The sequence below is a fragment of the Abramis brama genome (assembly GCF_963993115.1).
Source record: "Abramis brama genome assembly, chromosome: 5".
Lineage (NCBI taxonomy): Eukaryota > Metazoa > Chordata > Actinopteri > Cypriniformes > Leuciscidae > Abramis > Abramis brama.
In genome coordinates this window covers 31,843,704-31,862,755 of record NC_139967.1, presented here as the reverse complement: position 1 = coordinate 31,862,755, position 19,052 = coordinate 31,843,704, and the positions used below count along the sequence as shown (strand labels likewise).

Sequence of the window (19,052 nt, the reverse complement as noted above, 5' to 3'; positions counted from 1 at the left end):
ATCAAGATTAACATCCTTAGAATGAAAATCAGACAAAAAAATTAGCAATTATGCAATTTGTGTCTACAGGCATGTGCGTTCGGCTCGAGTGCACTGTAGTAAAAGAATTTTCTTTACAAAGTGACATTGCCAACTACTTGTCTGGCATGCATAATACAGCGTTATTAGTTGTTTTCGCGGATCCATGTGAACGGGGATCGCTTTGAAAACGTTGTCATCTGTACAAAGAAAAAACTTTTCTGTTGTCGTGTAAACATACATGTTGAATCAAACATACTCCTGACACATAGATGTAAATCTCATGGTTTTAGGTCTTTGTAAAGATAAGATATAAAAAACCTGGGAAGCTGTGCTCAGTCTAGCAAAGTGATAAATGGACTCTTGATGACCCTGTGAGCCACACTCAGTACGTTTATGCACCCTCATAATGTGATTATAATGGGATTTTGGCAATATTGCTATTAAACTTTACCTTATGTAAATGCAATACTTCAATCAAACTAATGTGATTAAGCTCATAATTGTAGTGACCATATTCGCATTAAACTGTGGCGTACGCAACAGGCATGTAAACACCTTAATCTGACCATAGTGTGCATGTGCTCAGTTCTACACGGATGCCATGTGTTGTTCACACAACTTCATGAATGAACTCTGTGACATTATTCTGAAGTTTTCTCTTCTCCAAATCGCTAAACTCTGTCAACACAACTCGCTGCGCAGTCTCTGCTCCGTTTCTTCATCCAGACGACGCGAAGAACGCTACGGCAGCGTAGGCAAACTCCGCATTGCAATGTTTGTAAAATGTATTTTGAATTTGATGCAAGTAGATTAAAACAATGGCCGGTAACATTCATACTGTATGCCTATCTGAGTGCGGTATAACCATACTTATTAGAGAATAATCAGAATAATGAAATTTGATTGTAAACTGGAGTGAAGAGTTTGTTATCTAAACATCTTACTGCGATTAAGACCTTACTCTGATTATTAGAAATAATCGCATTATTGGTACACATGTAAATGTCACTGTTTGCATGCAAAATAGCAAGAAAATAGCTACAGTTAGACATTTCTTGATATCACAGCCTCTTATGAGACAACTAAACATAGAAAAGTTATTTGGTGACTCAATTTAATTTGTCTGTTGTACAATATGTAGGCTGTGTCGCTCAGCGTGAGCATGCCGTGGCATTTTTTGCAATATGTTAGAGCGAAAACCAATGACTGACAACCAACCAGAGAAACATAAGGGTATTTAAGCACAAGATAACAAGGAGGCTGACTAGGGACAGGTGCAGGTGAGTTGTCATGGAAATTAACGATGGTGGATATGGTAGCAAACAAGGCAGGCAAAACAAGGGAAACAGGAACTGAATACAGGAAGTGAACATAGAAACAATTTAAAGGTTATTTCAACTTAAAAGTCCAAAACACAAGACAGGGGAACAACACTGTGATCATAACACCCTGACTAATGACTCGATTCTTGCCAAATGAGATGTACGCAAGCAGTTTCAGTTACGCTTTAAAGAAGTTTGTTATAGTCTGGTCATTTAAACCACATGTTGTTTGTAATGATTGGCACTATAATTTATGTATATTTTATACACACATATATATATATATATATATATATATATATATATATATATTTTTTTTTTTTTTTTTTTTTTTTTCTGTTCTGAAAAGACATTAAATTGAAAGGATTTAGAGTAAGGGGAAGTAAAATACGTTTACAGTGTTTAGAGTTTGTTAACGTTTAGTTTTATTTACCAGTATTTTACATGATTTCTGAATCTAATAATAAAATGTGACTTACACCAATGCAACATTGGAAAAAAAATTCTGTAAAAAAATACGGTAAATAATAAAAATGAGCTTTAGTCTAGTTATTAAAAAGTAGGCCTACATTTACTATTGGGACCGTTTGCACCAATAAGTCAAGCATATTATTTTCACTTTCACCCACATTCACTTTGGGTTTAATCACTGTTTTAATTATGAGGGGGTCCTTAGAAAATGTTGTACCCTATAAGGGGTCCCTAGACTCCAAAAATGTTGAGTACTGTGTGAATACCACGATATACAGTACGAATGATTCAGTACTGTGGCATATCAAAATACTATTGTATTGGCATCTTTGTTTCTTTCTATCATAAATCAAATCCATCAGTGATTGATTACATTGTTTTACTCTGTGGCAACTATATATTACTGTAATGCCCACAACACATTTGTTGTTATCCAAAGCTCTTAGCCAGATGGCTGCCTGTCACTCTAATAGAGACGTTGATTAAATTTCTGTCACATTTGTCAATCATGGTAGTCAATTATTGAGCCACTATTGGAGACAGTCCAGACATGTCCACTGTTTGAAATGTTATGCAGTTATTGATTGTCCCCCACACAGTGGAAAAGGAAAGTGTACACTGTTAGATCTATGAGTTTTTTTAAATCATTTTTAAAACATGAACTTTATTTTAAATGTTTCATAAAAATCATAAAAATCATACATTTACAATTGTATATACAATTTAAAATATATATTTTACCAAAATAAGTGTTGTAGTATAACCATCAGGACATCAGTGATATGTGAACTGAATTTGGCAACAATACAGTAAATTAGAATATTTTTCATAAAAATCATAAAAAATCATAAATGTACAATTGTATATACAACTTAAAATATATTTTCCCCAAAATAAGTCTTGTAGTATAACCATCAGGACAGCAGTGATGTGTGAACTGAATTTGGCAACAATACAGTGAATTACAGTTATGTTATTGAATATTTTTCATAAAAATTATACATTTACAATTGTATATATAATTTAAAATATATATTTTTCCCAAAATAAGTGTTGTAGTATAACCATCAGGACATCAGTGATGTGTGAACTGAATTTGCCAACAATACAGTGAATTACAGTGAAGTTTTTGAATATTTTTCATAAATAATAATCATAAAAAATACGCAAAACGATATTTATACAAAATAAGTGTTGTAGTATAACCATCAGGACAGCAGTGATGTGTGAACTGAATTTGATGACACTATAGTGTGTGACAGTGAAGTTATTGACTGTTTTCGTAGTAACGCTTTTCGGGTTTTGCACTTTTCAGACGGTCCCTTCGGATCTGTCTCGCTGCCGCCTGCGCATAGAGATCAATGTATTTTGTCCACTGCGAGGAAAAGCTCGTTTGGAGGAAAATTAGGTTGTAGCTGCTTGTCTACATTACTACGATTAAAAAGAGGTGTTATTTGTGCAGTAACAAAGTTTAGCTCACGAGTTATTGACCCGGGAAGTTCGCCAACTTTACTCAACTGCACTAGTTCTCTTCCGCAGTCGGTGATGCAGGGAGTCTTGTGATTGGTTTTCAAGCCAGCCAATCAGAATTTAGCAGTCTCATCTCTGATTGGCTGGAATTATGGCATATTGTAACGCTGGGTTGTGTTGAGCAAGCGAGCCGTCTGCGCTTAGAGAGAGCTCACGGCTGGTATGAAAGGAGCAAGAAAGTGAAACTTTGCACACGCGAAAGAGAACGTCCGCGCACATCTAAATACTTATTTTAAATGCAAAATTGATTTTCGTTCGCTCGCAATATTTTCTTATCTGCGAGACGAACATTTCTCCGCAAAACTCAATTCACGCGCGTGCGAAATGCCCTTTTGCACGCTCAAAATGTGATCTTGCGCGCGCAGAATTGTGACCGAAATCTCACCCCATAGGTTTGATCCCCGACCAGTAGGAAAAATGTGGGCGGGGGAAGTGGTAGAGCACTGCTCTCCCATGCCCACATCCACGGCTGAAGTGGTCTATCTAAAAAAGAAATTGAAAATGTGTTGAAAATGTTAACTTTTTAAATTTCAAAATATATTTCAAATGAAACAATTTGCAAAAGTTAAAACATATATGAACATATATGTATACATATATGAAAATATATTTACATATATTTAACTAAAATATATTTATTGGGCCAATTTCAAATATTTGCATATATTCCAAAAATATATTTTGAAAATATATTAAAAATAAATATAATATTATTTATTTTGTGTATGGGGTAACCACTCATTTTCACTGAATGCAGGCTTTTCCTTTTTGTTCTGATGTGGAGGAAACAAAATCATACAGGTCTGGAACAAAATGACTGAGTAAATGATGACAGAATTTTTATTTTGAGTGAACTATCCCTTTATATTAATGCAGGTCTCTGTACACCTCCATTAGCATGACCTACATCTGAACCTCTTCTGGCTAACCTTAAAAAGACACCAATGCAAATGCAATTTATCTCTTGCCACCTGCAGTGTATGGAAATAAACAAATCTATCCTCTTTAGCCAAATAAGAGCACATCGATTATTTCATGCTGCTCCATACACAATCTACTGTATGTGTCCAAATAACACCATGCAATGGAAAATACCTCTGTGATGAAGCTCCCATAAATTCATACATTTCACATCAATCATCAGTCATTAAACTTTTACCAGTAAACCATTGAAACGTGGTTGTGAGAGAACCATTACAAAGACATTTTGTAAACTGAGCTGGCAGTGTCATATAAACAGAACAGATAGTCGGCTCAGGCATGTAGAAGTGATATCTCACTTTGGATGTGCTTGGTTAGTTATTCTGTTCTTCAGATGAAGCATGTCTAAGTGCCATTTGTTTTATTATTTTTTAAGACTTTTTACCTTTATTCTGATAGGAGAGTGAAGAAATTACACTAGCTTTGTTTCCATTCAAAGTTATGATTTAAACTTGTGCGCAAAATTGAAATATTGCATAAAACATTTGCGAATAAAGCACTGTTGCATCCCATGTGTTCAAGATAACAAAACAACCACTTCCTGGGAAATTGACACAAATATCTGTAATAAAAATGGAGGTTGTGGCAATTGGGTAAGCCACTGTGGCTGTTTTTTTCATACATCATAAATAACTTGCGCCTCGGAGCGCACAGACGAAATGCAATAAATGCTGTCATGTTATTTTGTGTTCGGAGGTGGATACCTAGTGTTTGGGAACACAATCGTGTGAGACAACTCTGGGAGGTAATTATACCCAAGTAACCAACCATTTCGATGACTTTCAGAATGACCAAACCAACATTTGAGATGCTGTGCAATGAAATTGTTCAATTCTTTTCATCAACTCGTTAACTCTAATTCTGGTTAGTCCAGTTAACCAATCAGATCAAGTCACTTGAGTTTTTTTTTTTTTTTGGTTGCGTATAGAGGGTTTTATTGAGTAAATGTTTTGCCATCATAGTTTATGCGCCTGAATTCTTATTGGATAAAAAGCATTTCTACCTCAATTGAGTGCAAACCTTTTTTTAATGTGCATTTTTAAGATTTTTTGTGCATCTTGGCATTTCCATCCATCAGTTTTGGTAAAACTTTATTTTAAGGTGACGTTGACATAGTTACACGTTACTACATGTACTTTCTATAGTAATAGCAGTAAATTATGCACAATTACAAGTAAATAACCCTAACCATAACTCTATAGTAAGTAGGCCTACATGTACAGTTTATTAATATTACTCAGTACTTATTTGAGTAAATACAATGTAACTACATCACCTTAAAATAAAGTGTAACTATGCAATATCCTTTATGAAATAAATCATACAAATAGGTGGATGGAAACATAGCTGTTGACAAGTGGATTAGATCAACAAATAGTCATTAGTTTTGAGACAAAACATAATAATAATAATCGTTGAATTAAAGTTGAGTTGGCTTGATTTTTCTGTGTGCACAATAAATTGTGTGTAAGTTGGAAAAATGTACATTACAAGGTAATGTGTACAGCATTTATTAATCATAGGGAATTAGATTCATTCTAATTTGTTAATTAACTTGTTAATTTTTTCTTTCATGTTTCCTGATATGCAGAATAAATGCTTCTTATATTTCTCTAAATACTGTATAAAGAATAATCTTAGCCAATAAAACATAATTTTTCATGTCATATAGCACTCCAAAATAAATAGGCCTACTGACATCAGAATTGGAGTCCGTTGCTTATAGATGTATATGCATTACCACAGATTACCACAGTTATACATACAGAGTGTAATTCTCAAATACTGTGTCCTTTTACATCCTACCGTAATGACACTTCTGACCCGTCTCTTACCTGGGCCATCTGTCCAGTGAAATTATGTCCATGTACCTGTGGAGTGGAATATTCTACATCCCGGTTATTATAAGCTTTTTAGTGTGTGCAAGACTCCAGAGGCTGAAACTTCATCACCATCATTTTTTATTCATGAGAGTCACTTATTATGCAAAGCTCTGATCAGTTCCGCTAAATGCTTTTTGACCCTGCAGAGACAAAAGAGAAAGGTAAGAGAAGGAGCTTTTATTTACCATTATGGGTCGTCATACTTAGTACATGTTTATATAGCTGCTCTTGCCAATTATTGACTCGCATGAGTAATGTGTTTTATGCACATAACAAACAAAAGATCCAACATAATCTATTTACTGCCAAAACTTCAAACTGCAACAATAGTTTAACAGTGAATCGTGATAAACTGTGGTTTTAATAGCCTCACTATATTTCATAGACATTGTTTCAGCTGATTTTGGATTATTGTCAAGTCAGGGTAAACTAAAATATGAAAAAGAAGCTCAATAGCTCTTACAAATAGAAACAGCTGTGTCACCTGATGTTTGCATTTAGGATAGAGCAATATGTTAATGCATTTCAGGACAGAATCTACAGAGGGGAGATAAATAGGTGTATATACAGTGAGGAAAATAAGTATTTGAACACCCTGCTATTTTGCAAGTTCTCCCACTTGGAAATCATGGAGGGGTCTGAAATTGTCATCGTAGGTGCATGTCCACTGTGAGAGACATAATCTAAAAAAAAATATCCAGAAATCACAATATATGATTTTTTAACTATTTATTTGTATGATACATCTGCAAATAAGTATTTGAACACCTGTTTATCAGCTAGAATTCTGACCCTCAAAGACCTGTTAGTCTGCCTTTAAAATGTCCACCTCCACTCCATGTATTATCCTAAATTAGATGCACCTGTTTGAGGTCGTTAGCTGCATACCTGTCCACCCCATACAATCAGTAAGAATCCAACTACTAACATGGCCAAGACCAAAGAGCTGTCCAAAGACACTAGAGACAAAATTGTACACCTCCACAAGGCTGGAAAGGGCTACAGGGAAATTGCCAAGCAGCTTGGTGAAAAAAGGTCCACTGTTGGAGCAATCATTAGAAAATGGAAGAAGCTTAACATGACTGTCAATCTCCCTCGGACTGGGGCTCCATGCAAGATCTCACCTCGTGGGGTCTCAATGATCCTAAGAAAGGTGAGAAATCAGCACAGAACTACACGGGAGGAGCTGGTCAATGACCTGAAAAGAGCTGGGACCACCGTTTCCAAGGTTACTGTTGGTAATACACTAAGACGTCATGGTTTGAAATCATGCATGGCACGGAAGGTTCCCCTGCTTAAACCAGCACATGTCAAGGCCCGTCTTAAGTTTGCCAATGACCATTTGGATGATCCAGAGGAGTCATGGGAGAAAGTCATGTGGTCAGATGAGACCAAAATAGAACTTTTTGGTCATAATTCCACTAAACGTGTTTGGAGGAAGAAGAATGATGAGTACCATCCCAAGAACACCATCCCTACTGTGAAGCATGGGGGTGGTAGCATCATGCTTTGGGGGTGTTTTTCTGCACATGGGACAGGGCGACTGCACTGTATTAAGGAGAGGATGACCGGGGCCATGTATTGCAAGATTTTGGGGAACAACCTCCTTCCCTCATTTAGAGCATTGAAGATGGGTCGAGGCTGGGTCTTCCAACATGACAATGACCCGAAGCACACAGCCAGGATAACCAAGGAGTGGCTCTGTAAGAAGCATATCAAGGTTCTGGCGTGGCCTAGCCAGTTTCCAGACCTAAACCCAATAGAGAATCTTTGGAGGGAGCTCAAACTCCGTGTTTCTCAGCGACAGCCCAGAAACCTGACTGATCTAGAGAAGATCTGTGTGGAGGAGTGGGCCAAAATCCCTCCTGCAGTGTGTGCAAACCTGGTGAAAAACTACAGGAAACATTTGACCTCTGTAATTGCAAACAAAGGCTACTGTACCAAATATTAACATTGATTTTCTCAGGTGTTCAAATACTTATTTACAGCTGTATCATACAAATAAATAGTTAAAAAATCATACATTGTGATTTCTGGATTTTTTTATTTTAGATTATGTCTCTCACAGTGGACATGCACCTACGATGACAATTTCAGACCCCTCCATGATTTCTAAGTGGGAGAACTTGCAAAATAGCAGGGTGTTCAAATACTTATTTTCCTCACTGTAAGTAGCAAGACATTTGAAAGTGTTTATAGTAAAATGTAGTTTGAGATCGGCGGTTGGATAAAAGAGGAATCTGTATCATTCAGAGAGATGCAGCACAGAGGTGTGACTTATAAGGACAGTGGTATCATCCAAAGGTTAAACTGAGTGTCTCTATTAAATGATGCGCTCAACAGAAACCCACAGGTGTGTCAGCTAATCATGAAGACTGACCTTAGGAATAAGTGGACAAAATTATATGATCAGCTGAAATGTATATGCCAGTGTCTACATTAAAGGTGCAATGTGTAATATTTCTGAGGATCTATTGACATAAATGCAATATAAGATCTATAACTATGTTTTCAGTGGTGTATAAAGACCTTACTTAATGAACCGTTATGTTTTTATTACCTTAGAATGAGTCATTGATATCAAATCAAATCAAATCAAGTATATTTGTATAGCGCTTTTCACAATACAGATTGTATCAAAGCAGCTTCACAGTATTAAATTAAAATAAAATAATACAACAAGGTTTTTGTTTCTAGTGGAATTTATTGATTGATAAAATAAAATTAAATATCCCCAAAATATCCCCAACTGAGCAAGCCAAAGGCAACAGTGGCAAGGAACCGAAAAAACTCCATCAAGTGACCTAATGGTGTCCTAAAACTCCATCAGGTGACCTAATGGAGAAAAAAAAAACCTTGGGAGAACCCAGGCTCAGTCGGGGCCAGTTCTCCTCTGGCATTTATGAACTAGAGGCCGGATTGTAGTTTGAACTGTAAGATTAAAAATATTATATGAATGCCTGGCCGAAAAGATGCGTCTTTAATCTAGTTTTAAACTGGGAGAGCGAGTCCAAGCAACGAACAGTATCAGGGAGACTATTCCAGAGTTTCGGAGCCAAATGTGAAAATGCTCTCCCTCCTTTGGCTGATCTGGATATCCTAGGTATGACCAAAAGCCTCGAATTTATTGATCTTAAAGAGCGCGATGGATTGTAGGGCGATAGAAGATCCGTTAAATAGACTGGAGCTAAGCCGTTTAGGGCTTTATAAGTCAGTAGCAATACCTTGTAACTAATACGGAACTTTATAGGTAACCAATGCAGTGATGATAAAATCGGTGTTATATGATCATATTTTCTTGATCTAGTAAGAACTCTAGCGGCTGCATTTTGGACTAACTGTAGCTTGTTTATTTAGGATGCAGGACAACCAGCTAATAAAGCATTACAGTAATCTAGTCTCGAGGTCATGAATGCATGAACTAACTTTTCTGCATCAGAAACTGATAGCATATTACGTAGCTTAGCAATGTTTCTAAGGTGTTTTTGTAACATATGAAATATGATTTTCAAAAGACAGGTTACAATCGAGTATAACACCAAGGTCTTTTACTGTAGAGGATAAAGTAACAGGACATCCTACAATGTCAAAGTTGTATTGTGAGAGGTTCTGTGGGCGGTTTTTTGAACCGATAAGTATTACCTCTGTCTTGTCTGGATTTAATAAAAGAAAATTACGCGTCATCCAATCTTTTATATCTTTAACACACTCTGTCAATTTGGATAATTTAGCGTTTTCATCCGGCCGTGATGAAATATATATTTGAGTGTCATCAGCATAACAATGGAAACTAATTCCATGTTTCCTTATAATATTTCCAAGTGGCATCATATATATTGAGAATAATAGAGGGCCCAACACAGATCCCTGCGGCACTCCATAGTTTACTGAAGTTATGATCGAGTTTTCTCCATTCAAATAGACAAAATGGTAGCGGTCAGATAAGTATGATCTAAACCAGCTTAATGCTTGTCCTTGAACACCAGTATAATTTTGTAGTCGATCTAAGAGTATTGTGTGATCTATAGTATCGAACGCAGCACTTAGATCAAGTAAAACTAGTATTGAGATACAGCCTTGGTCAGAAGCTAAAAGTAAATCATTTGTGATTTTAACGAGCGCAGTTTCAGTGCTATGATGCGGCCTGAATCCTGACTGAAACTTTTCATAGATATCATTTTCTTGCAAGAAAGAGCCCAGTTGAGCGGACACAACTTTTTCTAGTATTTTAGACATAAATGGAAGATTTGAAATGGGTCTATAATTTGCTAGATTATTATGATCTAATTGTGGTTTCTTAATGTGAGGTTTTATAACTGCCAGTTTAAATGTTCTTGGAACATGACCTAAAGATAAAGATGAGTTAATAATATTGAGGAGAGGCTCTTCCACTACAGGTAACACTTCTTTCAGTAGTTTAGTTGGTATAGGATCTAATAAACATGTTGTTGTTTTAGATGAAGTGATAAGTTTATTTAACTCTTTTTGTTCTATAGTTGTAAAGCACTGTAATTGTTCTTGCGGGGGGATAATTGAGGCTGAATTATAAGGCGCGATTGAGGATTGAACGTTTACAATTGTGGTTCTGATGTTTTCTATTTTTTCAGTGAAGAAGTTCATGAAATCATTACTACTAAACTGTAACGGGATATTTTGTTCGGATTTTTTTGTTCGGAATTCAAAATTTTGATATTTTGACGTCTGTTTATTTGTTAGTCTAGCCACGGTGTTAAATAAAAACCTTGGATTGTTTTGGTTATTTTCTATTAGTTTGCGGAGGTGCTCAGCCCTGGCCGCTTTTAGGGCCTTTTTATAACGTGACATACTGTCTTTCCACACGATTCTAAAGACCTCTAAATTAGTTTGTTTCCATTTACGCTCTAAATTACGGGTTTCTCTCTTTAGAACATGCGTAGTATTATTGTACCATGGTGCTTTAATTTTCTCTCTGACCTTTTTTAATTTAATGGGTGCAACAACATCCAATGTTCTAGAGAGAATGGTGCTCATAGTGCTAGTTAGTTCTTCTAGTTCATCTGTTTGTTTGGGTTCAGGCAGCAGCTGAGACAGATTAGATAAGCAATTTGAGAAATTATCTATGGTGGATGGAAGGATTGATCTGCCTGGTCGATAACGCGGCGCAGCATGACATATTACAGCAGTACGTAATATGCAAGTTACCAAGTAATGGTCAGTGACATCATCACTTTGTGGAATGATATCTATATCGGTTGGATCGGTTCCATATGATATAATTAAATCGAGTGTATGATTAAGACGATGAGTTGGTCCGGTGACGTTTTGCTTGACCCCAAAAGAATTTAATAAATCTATAAACGCAGCCCCTAACGCATCATTTGAATTATCTACGTGTATGTTAAAATCTCCAACAATTAATGCTTTATCGACATTGACCAATAGATCTGAGAGAAAATCTGCAAACTCTTTTAGGAAATCAGCGTAAGGCCCAGGCGGTCTATATACGGTAGCCAAGGCTAGAGATAATAGGGATTTTTTTCTAACATCTAAGAGCGTAACATTTAGTACAAGTACTTCAAACGAAATAAACTTATAACCCGTTTTCTGAGTAACATTGAGAATATCTCTATAGATTGTTGCAACACCGCCGCCACGACCAATCAGACGGGGCTCATGCTTATAGGAGTATCCAGATGGAGTAGACTCATTTAGACCGAAATAATCATTTGGTTTAAGCCAGGTTTCAGTAAGGCAAAGTACATCGAAGCTATTATCTGTGACTATTTCATTTACAATAACTGCCTTAGGTGCGAGTGATCTAATGTTTAGAAGACCTAGCTTTAAAAAAAATGTTTGTTTACTAATAGCAACATTTTCTGTTTTAATAACAATTAGATTTTTCCTAGATCCTGCAGTAGAATTATTATTTGATCTCACTAAACGAGGAATAGACACAGTTTCTATGCAATGTTCTACACTAGTATTTATATCATTTAAATTGGTGCAGGAGAGACTATGATTTGGACTATATATCTACATAACCACGGGCACCCCCCTTCTATGAAGGTCGACATATTGTGACGTCATGTTTCTACCGTAGCCGACAGTGAACAAACAGCGCTACAGCGCTAACTTGAATGAGAAGCAGCAGAAAAAGACGCAGCAGAATACTCAGGTTGTCCCTGACTCTGCAAACATGGAGAAAAACATGCTGTCTGAACGACGCCTCGGACATCGTTAGCTATTTCCCCTTACCTAGCTGCTTTGATGCTCTTATCCATAGCTCTTATCTTATACTAACTAGCATGGAAACAAGCTATGATAAAGTCAGTGAATAAAAGACTAACACAATGATAAACAAGTAAAAATAACAATCGCAATAACATGTGGTTTTACTGAATAATTAAGTAAATATAATTTAATATAAAATATAATATAAAGAAACCTCATTGCTTGACTTGCTACTCTCTGCTGACTCAGACGACGACATCTTCCGATCCTACGTCGGCCACCGTAGCTTCTCATTCGAGTTTGCAATTTGAGGGATAGGCCGTGAGTGACTGGTTGTTTGCAATTCGCAAACCTCACAACTAGATGCCACTAAAAATTACACACTGCACTTTTAAACTGCCAAACACATCTACTAAAGGACTAAATGCAATCTAGAATTCAAAATTATTTAAACCTGGAAATACATGTTTCTGCTTAAATAATTTAAAACAGAAATTTTGTAAGATACATTAAACTACATTTAAATATTGAGTCAATACATCGTCAATCATTGTGAGATTTTAAAAATAAAAAAGAGAAAACTACACAATTTCTGAAACTACACAGCTTGCAGAATATTCTGACTCACTGTTAGCAGGTTAAATGCAGCCCTCAGGAATCTCTTCGATTCACTCAGGATTTAGTTCTCAGAGGAGATCAGTCTGTTTTGAAATATTCATAATTATCTCTTTACACTATAGTGTGTACATTTCTGAAATATTTCCTAACCATTAGGAGTTTCAGTGTCATTATACACTATATTAACATGATGTGACTGTGAAACTGTTGTAAGCCCACATGTTGCAGTGGATGGTACTTGACTCATTTACTATATCATCCAGTTATGTTCTCCTTTATAACATTACATAAATAATCTAAAAATAGTTTTGAGGCCTGCCAATTTCTAATGCTTAATAATAGTGTGTGACTCAAAAAATATGATTGAAACTTCCTGATGTGAATCTTTTAATGATGCCCATTTCAGCTCATTTCCCTAATGCTCCTAAAGCCAGCTATGGCTAGACACCAGCAATCTGTCATAATGAGCAAACTGAAACGGAAATGAAATTCTCAAACACAACAATAAGAAGGACCTGAGGGCACAATTACATTCCAAACCTCTTGTCATTCTTTAAGACTGAATAATAAACAGTGTTTGTTGAGTGACAGTAGTGTCAGGGTGCTGTTTTATTCTAGATGAACTAGATGGAAAAGAAAAAAAAATGAAAATGATCTTCTCTTGGCAGTGAGGAGACGAATGTGTTTGTTTGTGCACTGTTTTAAGTGAAATATTTTGTAGGATCTGGCGAATATGACATTTTCTGTCTCTTCCTTTCGATTTTGCTTTGTCTCATATTCCTCTTGTGATTACCTGTGTTACGATGAAAGGTTTGCAAACATTCTTGACTAATTAAACCAGCTGCTCATTGGCTAATTAATCACTAGATGGAGACTGGGGGATTTTACTCTATACACACACACACACACACACACACACACACACACACACACACACACACACACACACACACACACACACACACACACACACACACACACACACACACACACACACACACACACTAGGGATGCATCTCATCTTATATGAGCTTATTTTAAACATACAGTGAGGTGTCCATTAGTGAATTGCTTATATATTTTGTACTTTTCAAATGAAATTCCTTTTTTTTGCCATTACAAAATATATAATTCCATAACCCCATAACAGTTTGTGTGAAAAGTTAATTGAAAAATGAAATATAAAAACAATCTTAATATTTAGTTATTTCCACATTTGCGGCACTCAAACGGCAGTTTTATTTACGTGTCATATTGTGAATGCTTGTTTGTCTATAAATGTGTGTGTGTGTGTGTGTGTGTGTATTGGTGTTTGGAAGCACAAGTGTGTATAGGTGTAGTTGCTTTATGAATTTCTGACAAGTCACCCCAAACTGTCCCTCATAGCAGTTATAAATCAGTAAAGCAATTTAGTACTGTGTACTAATATCTCCTCTAGTCTCATAAAGATTATTAGCATGAACCGCACAGTACACTATACACAGCATGTTTCTTATTACAAGAAACTAGTGACAGCACTTTAATGGAAGATTGCAGAGTAATTATTCTTTTAAATAAAGGTGCAGATTTCAAACAGCATGCTGCTAATAGTGGAGGATAATACCGTAGTAAAGAGGCAGAGACTCAGTGGTAAATACTGTAAACTTTAAGGAGCTTCAGATAATAAGTTCTTGCTGAGTAACAAACTAGCTCTATTTTTAATAAGTAAAAAAAAAAAGCAGTGTTATCAAAGAGCTGCTAATGGTTAGCCCGACAGTCATCTGGAAATTAGCATTCCATCTTCTGTTGCAGTATAATCAGGTTTTATTGTTTCTCTGTGATAGTTTCTCAAGGTTTGATGACCTGCTCAGAGGCAGGGTAACTGTTACATTAAATAGTCTTCTAACGACAACATAAGCAGAGGATTAACATTTCCAGACCTTCACAGAACTATAGCCTGACGTTTCCCAGAAGGGAAGGCAAGCGAGGACTGTGGCTCTTTTGAACATCTCAATGTTGTGAGGTCTGGATTTTGTGATGGTAGAGGCTGAATGATTATGTAACTGTGATGGCAAAGTGAAATGCAAACGTCCTTTCTTCTCTCTGTTGCTGGGTATTACTGGAGCCTTGAAGCAAAGCTATTTCTGTTCTCTTGAGCTGCTCTACAGTATATTCCTTGGAGAAGCTGACGTACCAACACTTCATGATTTGAGTCTTCATAGCATTAAACATTAACATTATTGATTCCCTGAAGTGTGTGCTTGAGATCCTGGTGGAGTGTGTGCCTGTCTGACCTCCTCACTGTTCTCCTCTCCCCCTGTAGGGCATCAATATTGTGGAAGCAAGTGATGAAGAACTTCATCCCCCTTCAAAGCCAGGAATGTATCAACTGGACATTGTGTTGAAGAAGGGCAATAATCTGGCCATCAGGGACAGGGGAGGTATGTGCCATTTTCACCACATTTATTTGACTTTTTTTTTTTTTTTGGTCTCTCTTTTTCCAGATTTCTGAGGTTCTGTTGAGCTGCTTTTTGCTTTGTTGCATTTTGCCACTCAACATTCACTGTCAATAAGGTGACATCATTAATGAACTGGTTGAATTCAAAGAAGTTACTAAATCATCCTTAGGTTCAACAAAAGTCATTTTTTAAAGTCTTAATTAGTCAAGCATGCTGGTGTGTGTGTACATATAGAGTATGTGCGTTAATAAATAAATTAGTCTGATTAATCAATGGTCCAAAAAAAAAAAAAGCATATTAAAATCAATGTGAGATTCATGATGTTGGTTGAATCGCAAAAATGAAAATTCTGTCATCATTTATTCACCCTCATGTCGTTCCAATTCTGAATGCCTTACTTGTTTCTGTGGAACACAAAATGGATATTTAAAAAAATGTAGGTATACTGTTTTGTTGACAATAGACCTTATTCAGAACAGCGCCATGACAGGTATGAAAGCGAGGCTGTGAAGGATAGACTTACCGTGTTTTCAATAGGATCCGCTATAAAAAGCTGTATAAAGCTCTTAGATCACTTATAATTTTCCACAGCTCATATTGTCTGTTTTTTTTTTTGCCTACTTAAATTTCTTGGAAACATATTTTTGCAGTGTTTAGTCAGCAGAACAATCCAAAAAACACACTTCCATTCCTTACTTTCATTCCCATAAAGATGGTGCTGCTGTGACTAAGGTCTATTGACCAGTTCTATTCTATTGTATGTATAAAAAAAATAAAACACTGAGACATACTATGGTTGAAACGACATGATGATGACTAAACAATGACAGAATATTCATTTTTGGGTGAACAATCTCTTTGACTTTATATCACATTCAAAATCATTATGAATATTGATAGTTGAACCTCTAGCGCCCCCTTTTTGTTCTGCCAACATGATTTGTTTTCTGAGAGATAAACTTTGCAGAGTGAACAAACAGAAATAGTCAAGGCTAAATAGATCTTCTGCTGTGGTCACCTTGACTTGTGTGTATCTCATCAGACAATGACTCTTACATTCCTGGCCATTACTCCAGACCTGCTCTCAGCTGCAGGTGTCATGTGAGAGAATGGGCATTAGTGCTTTTGAATGGCAGAGGGACAGGATGTAGCAGTAATGGTCTCATTAGGAGCTGATGCATGGTGCAGCAGATCTGTTCATACTCCCTCTGTCTCCCTCTCTTTTTGACTCACCCAAATAGACACGCGCGCTAAAATAATGAGCAGAGACCCCGGCAGCTCATCTGCCCTGGAGACTCCAGCTTCTGTTGTGCGAGTGAGTGAGTCAGACAGTCAGTCAGTCAGTCGTGCTCTCCCTTGAGAGGAATCCTGAGTAATCCTGAGACGGAAAATATCACGCTTTCCTCCAACGATAATAGAATACATGGCTGAGATGAAAATGATTAATCCATGTGATGTAGTTTAAAATTTGTATAGCTAAAATAGTATTACTTTCCGTACATTTTGCAAGTTTTACTTTCAAACACAAACTTTGCTTTATGGCTTCTGTATAAATTAGCATACCAATGTTTATAATGATCTCTTTGATTAACTCAGTAATTCTAGACACGAGAATGAAATTAGCATGTTTATTAACAACCGAACAGGCACTCTCTACAAGTCAGTGACCACTGCTGCTTCTCATTTCCACTGTGTTTATCCAGTCTAATCAAAAAGCATGTAATTTACTGAAGGATTTTGTGGTATTTACCGTGCTTAGCTCATCTGTGGGCCATAGAAGTGCATATTAAGATCCCTGGTTATAATAATAATCATAATAATACAATTTATTCAAAATGTGCTTTTCTTATACCCAATGTCCTGTGCGGTTAATTTACACAGATTATATAGCTAACGTTACAATGTGACCCTTGCTGATTGCAGTAATATTAATATTCCTTAAGTTATTGTTGATTATGTATAATCAGCTTATGTTACCAAACCACAGCTCACCAACTGTTCATAAAAAAGACTTGAGTTAAACGTGCTGTGACAAGCATGGTAATGGTAACACTTTAGGTATAACTGTGGATATTAGTGACATTAGATATGAACAATGAAAAATGATTAACAATGATTAATGCAGTAAACAAATGTATTGCTCATTGTTAGTTCTGTAAGTAGTTCTGTAAAGTTATGTAATGCATAAACTAATGTTCATAAATGAGACCTCATTGTAAAGTGTTAGTAAGGAAATATTCAAATAGTAGTAAATACTTAAGTAGTGGTGGTAGTAGTAACCAAAAAATGATATACACTATACATTTTTAAATGCTTATGCTCACCAAGGCTGCATTTATTTGTAATATTGTAAATTACTATTACACTATAAAAATGTTTTATTTTATTTTAATATATATATTAAAATGTAATTTATTCCTGTGATGGCAAAGCTGACTTTTCAGCATATTTACTCCAGTTTTCAGTGTCACAGGATCCTGCTTCCATGATCCTTTAGATCCCTAATTTCACTGTCAGAAAGAAATCAACATGCTCTGAGAACTGACAAAACAGTGGCGGCAGCGATGATTGAGTGTTGAGTCTGTTCTTACTTTTGGGTTGCAGATTCTGTGTGTTCTGCTTGTTTTAACCTTGAGTTATGGATGACTTTTGTGTGTGTTTGTTAGGTTGGTGTGGACAGCTTGACATGAGCTGATCCAGGATTATAACATCAGTTTTGGTGTTTCCTGTTGTCTTTCTTTGGCATTGAAATCTATCTGTCAGCATCTGTTAATGATCTGATGGTGTGTGTGCGTGTGTGTGTGTGTGTGTGTGTTTGTGTGGAGGAAGTGAACAGCATGCAAAGCACCTCTAGTTGGTTTTTACCATCCAACAGCTTAGTTATTGTGATATTATAAATGTAATGTGTCAGAATAATCGGAAAATTACCACTTTTGCTGAATGATGGTCAAACTGGTGTGGCAGAATGTTTCACAGGCTCGGGACTCTGAAGTTACATCTGCGATGTGTGTGTATGTGTGTCGTGTTTGCAATTTTACACTTAGTGTATTGATCTAATGAGAAACGAGGGTTGTTTTTGTGAAACCACACTCACACTCCATCCTCTACTGTTATTGCTCATTTTACTGCAGCGTTTCGTGACTTTACATTTGCATTTTTTGCTTTGGCAGTCTGCCTTGCTCTAAAACACACACTCCATTTATTACTCATTAGTATGTAGATAATAACAAACAAACTCAAATCAGTTTGTCATTAATTTGCTATTCTAGACTAATTGTCAAATGGATGTTGATCACTGAGATATTATGATTAGATATGTAAATTGCTTGGTTTTAATATGAGTACTTTTAATGTAATGGAGCAAAATGTACCTACATAAGTTACAGGACTAGTCAAATTGACTGTATTATTATTATTATAGGGTGGTTTCCCAACAGTGATGACCAATCAGCAGATTACAGCTTCCCCCACCGGGCGATATGACCAAAATCTTATTTCACGATAACGATATATATCACTATAGTCCCTTTTTTTTTGCTTTAAATTTAAAATTTTTATAATATCAACATTTTTGAAAC

At 36.1% G+C, this 19,052-nt stretch overlaps 1 protein-coding gene across 3 annotated transcripts in view; it reads left to right on the top strand.

Annotated features, from left to right (window-relative positions):
• Window positions 1–19,052, top strand: part of LOC311082804 (multiple C2 and transmembrane domain-containing protein 1-like) — a 249,862-nt gene that overhangs the window by 124,074 nt on the left and 106,736 nt on the right. For all 3 annotated transcript variants that reach the window (XM_084113903.1, XM_084113902.1, XM_084113904.1), the window contains exon 2: window positions 15,339–15,456. In XM_084113903.1, coding sequence (XP_083970029.1) covers window positions 15,339–15,456 — 118 coding nt within the window. The remainder of the gene's footprint in view (window positions 1–15,338; window positions 15,457–19,052) is intronic.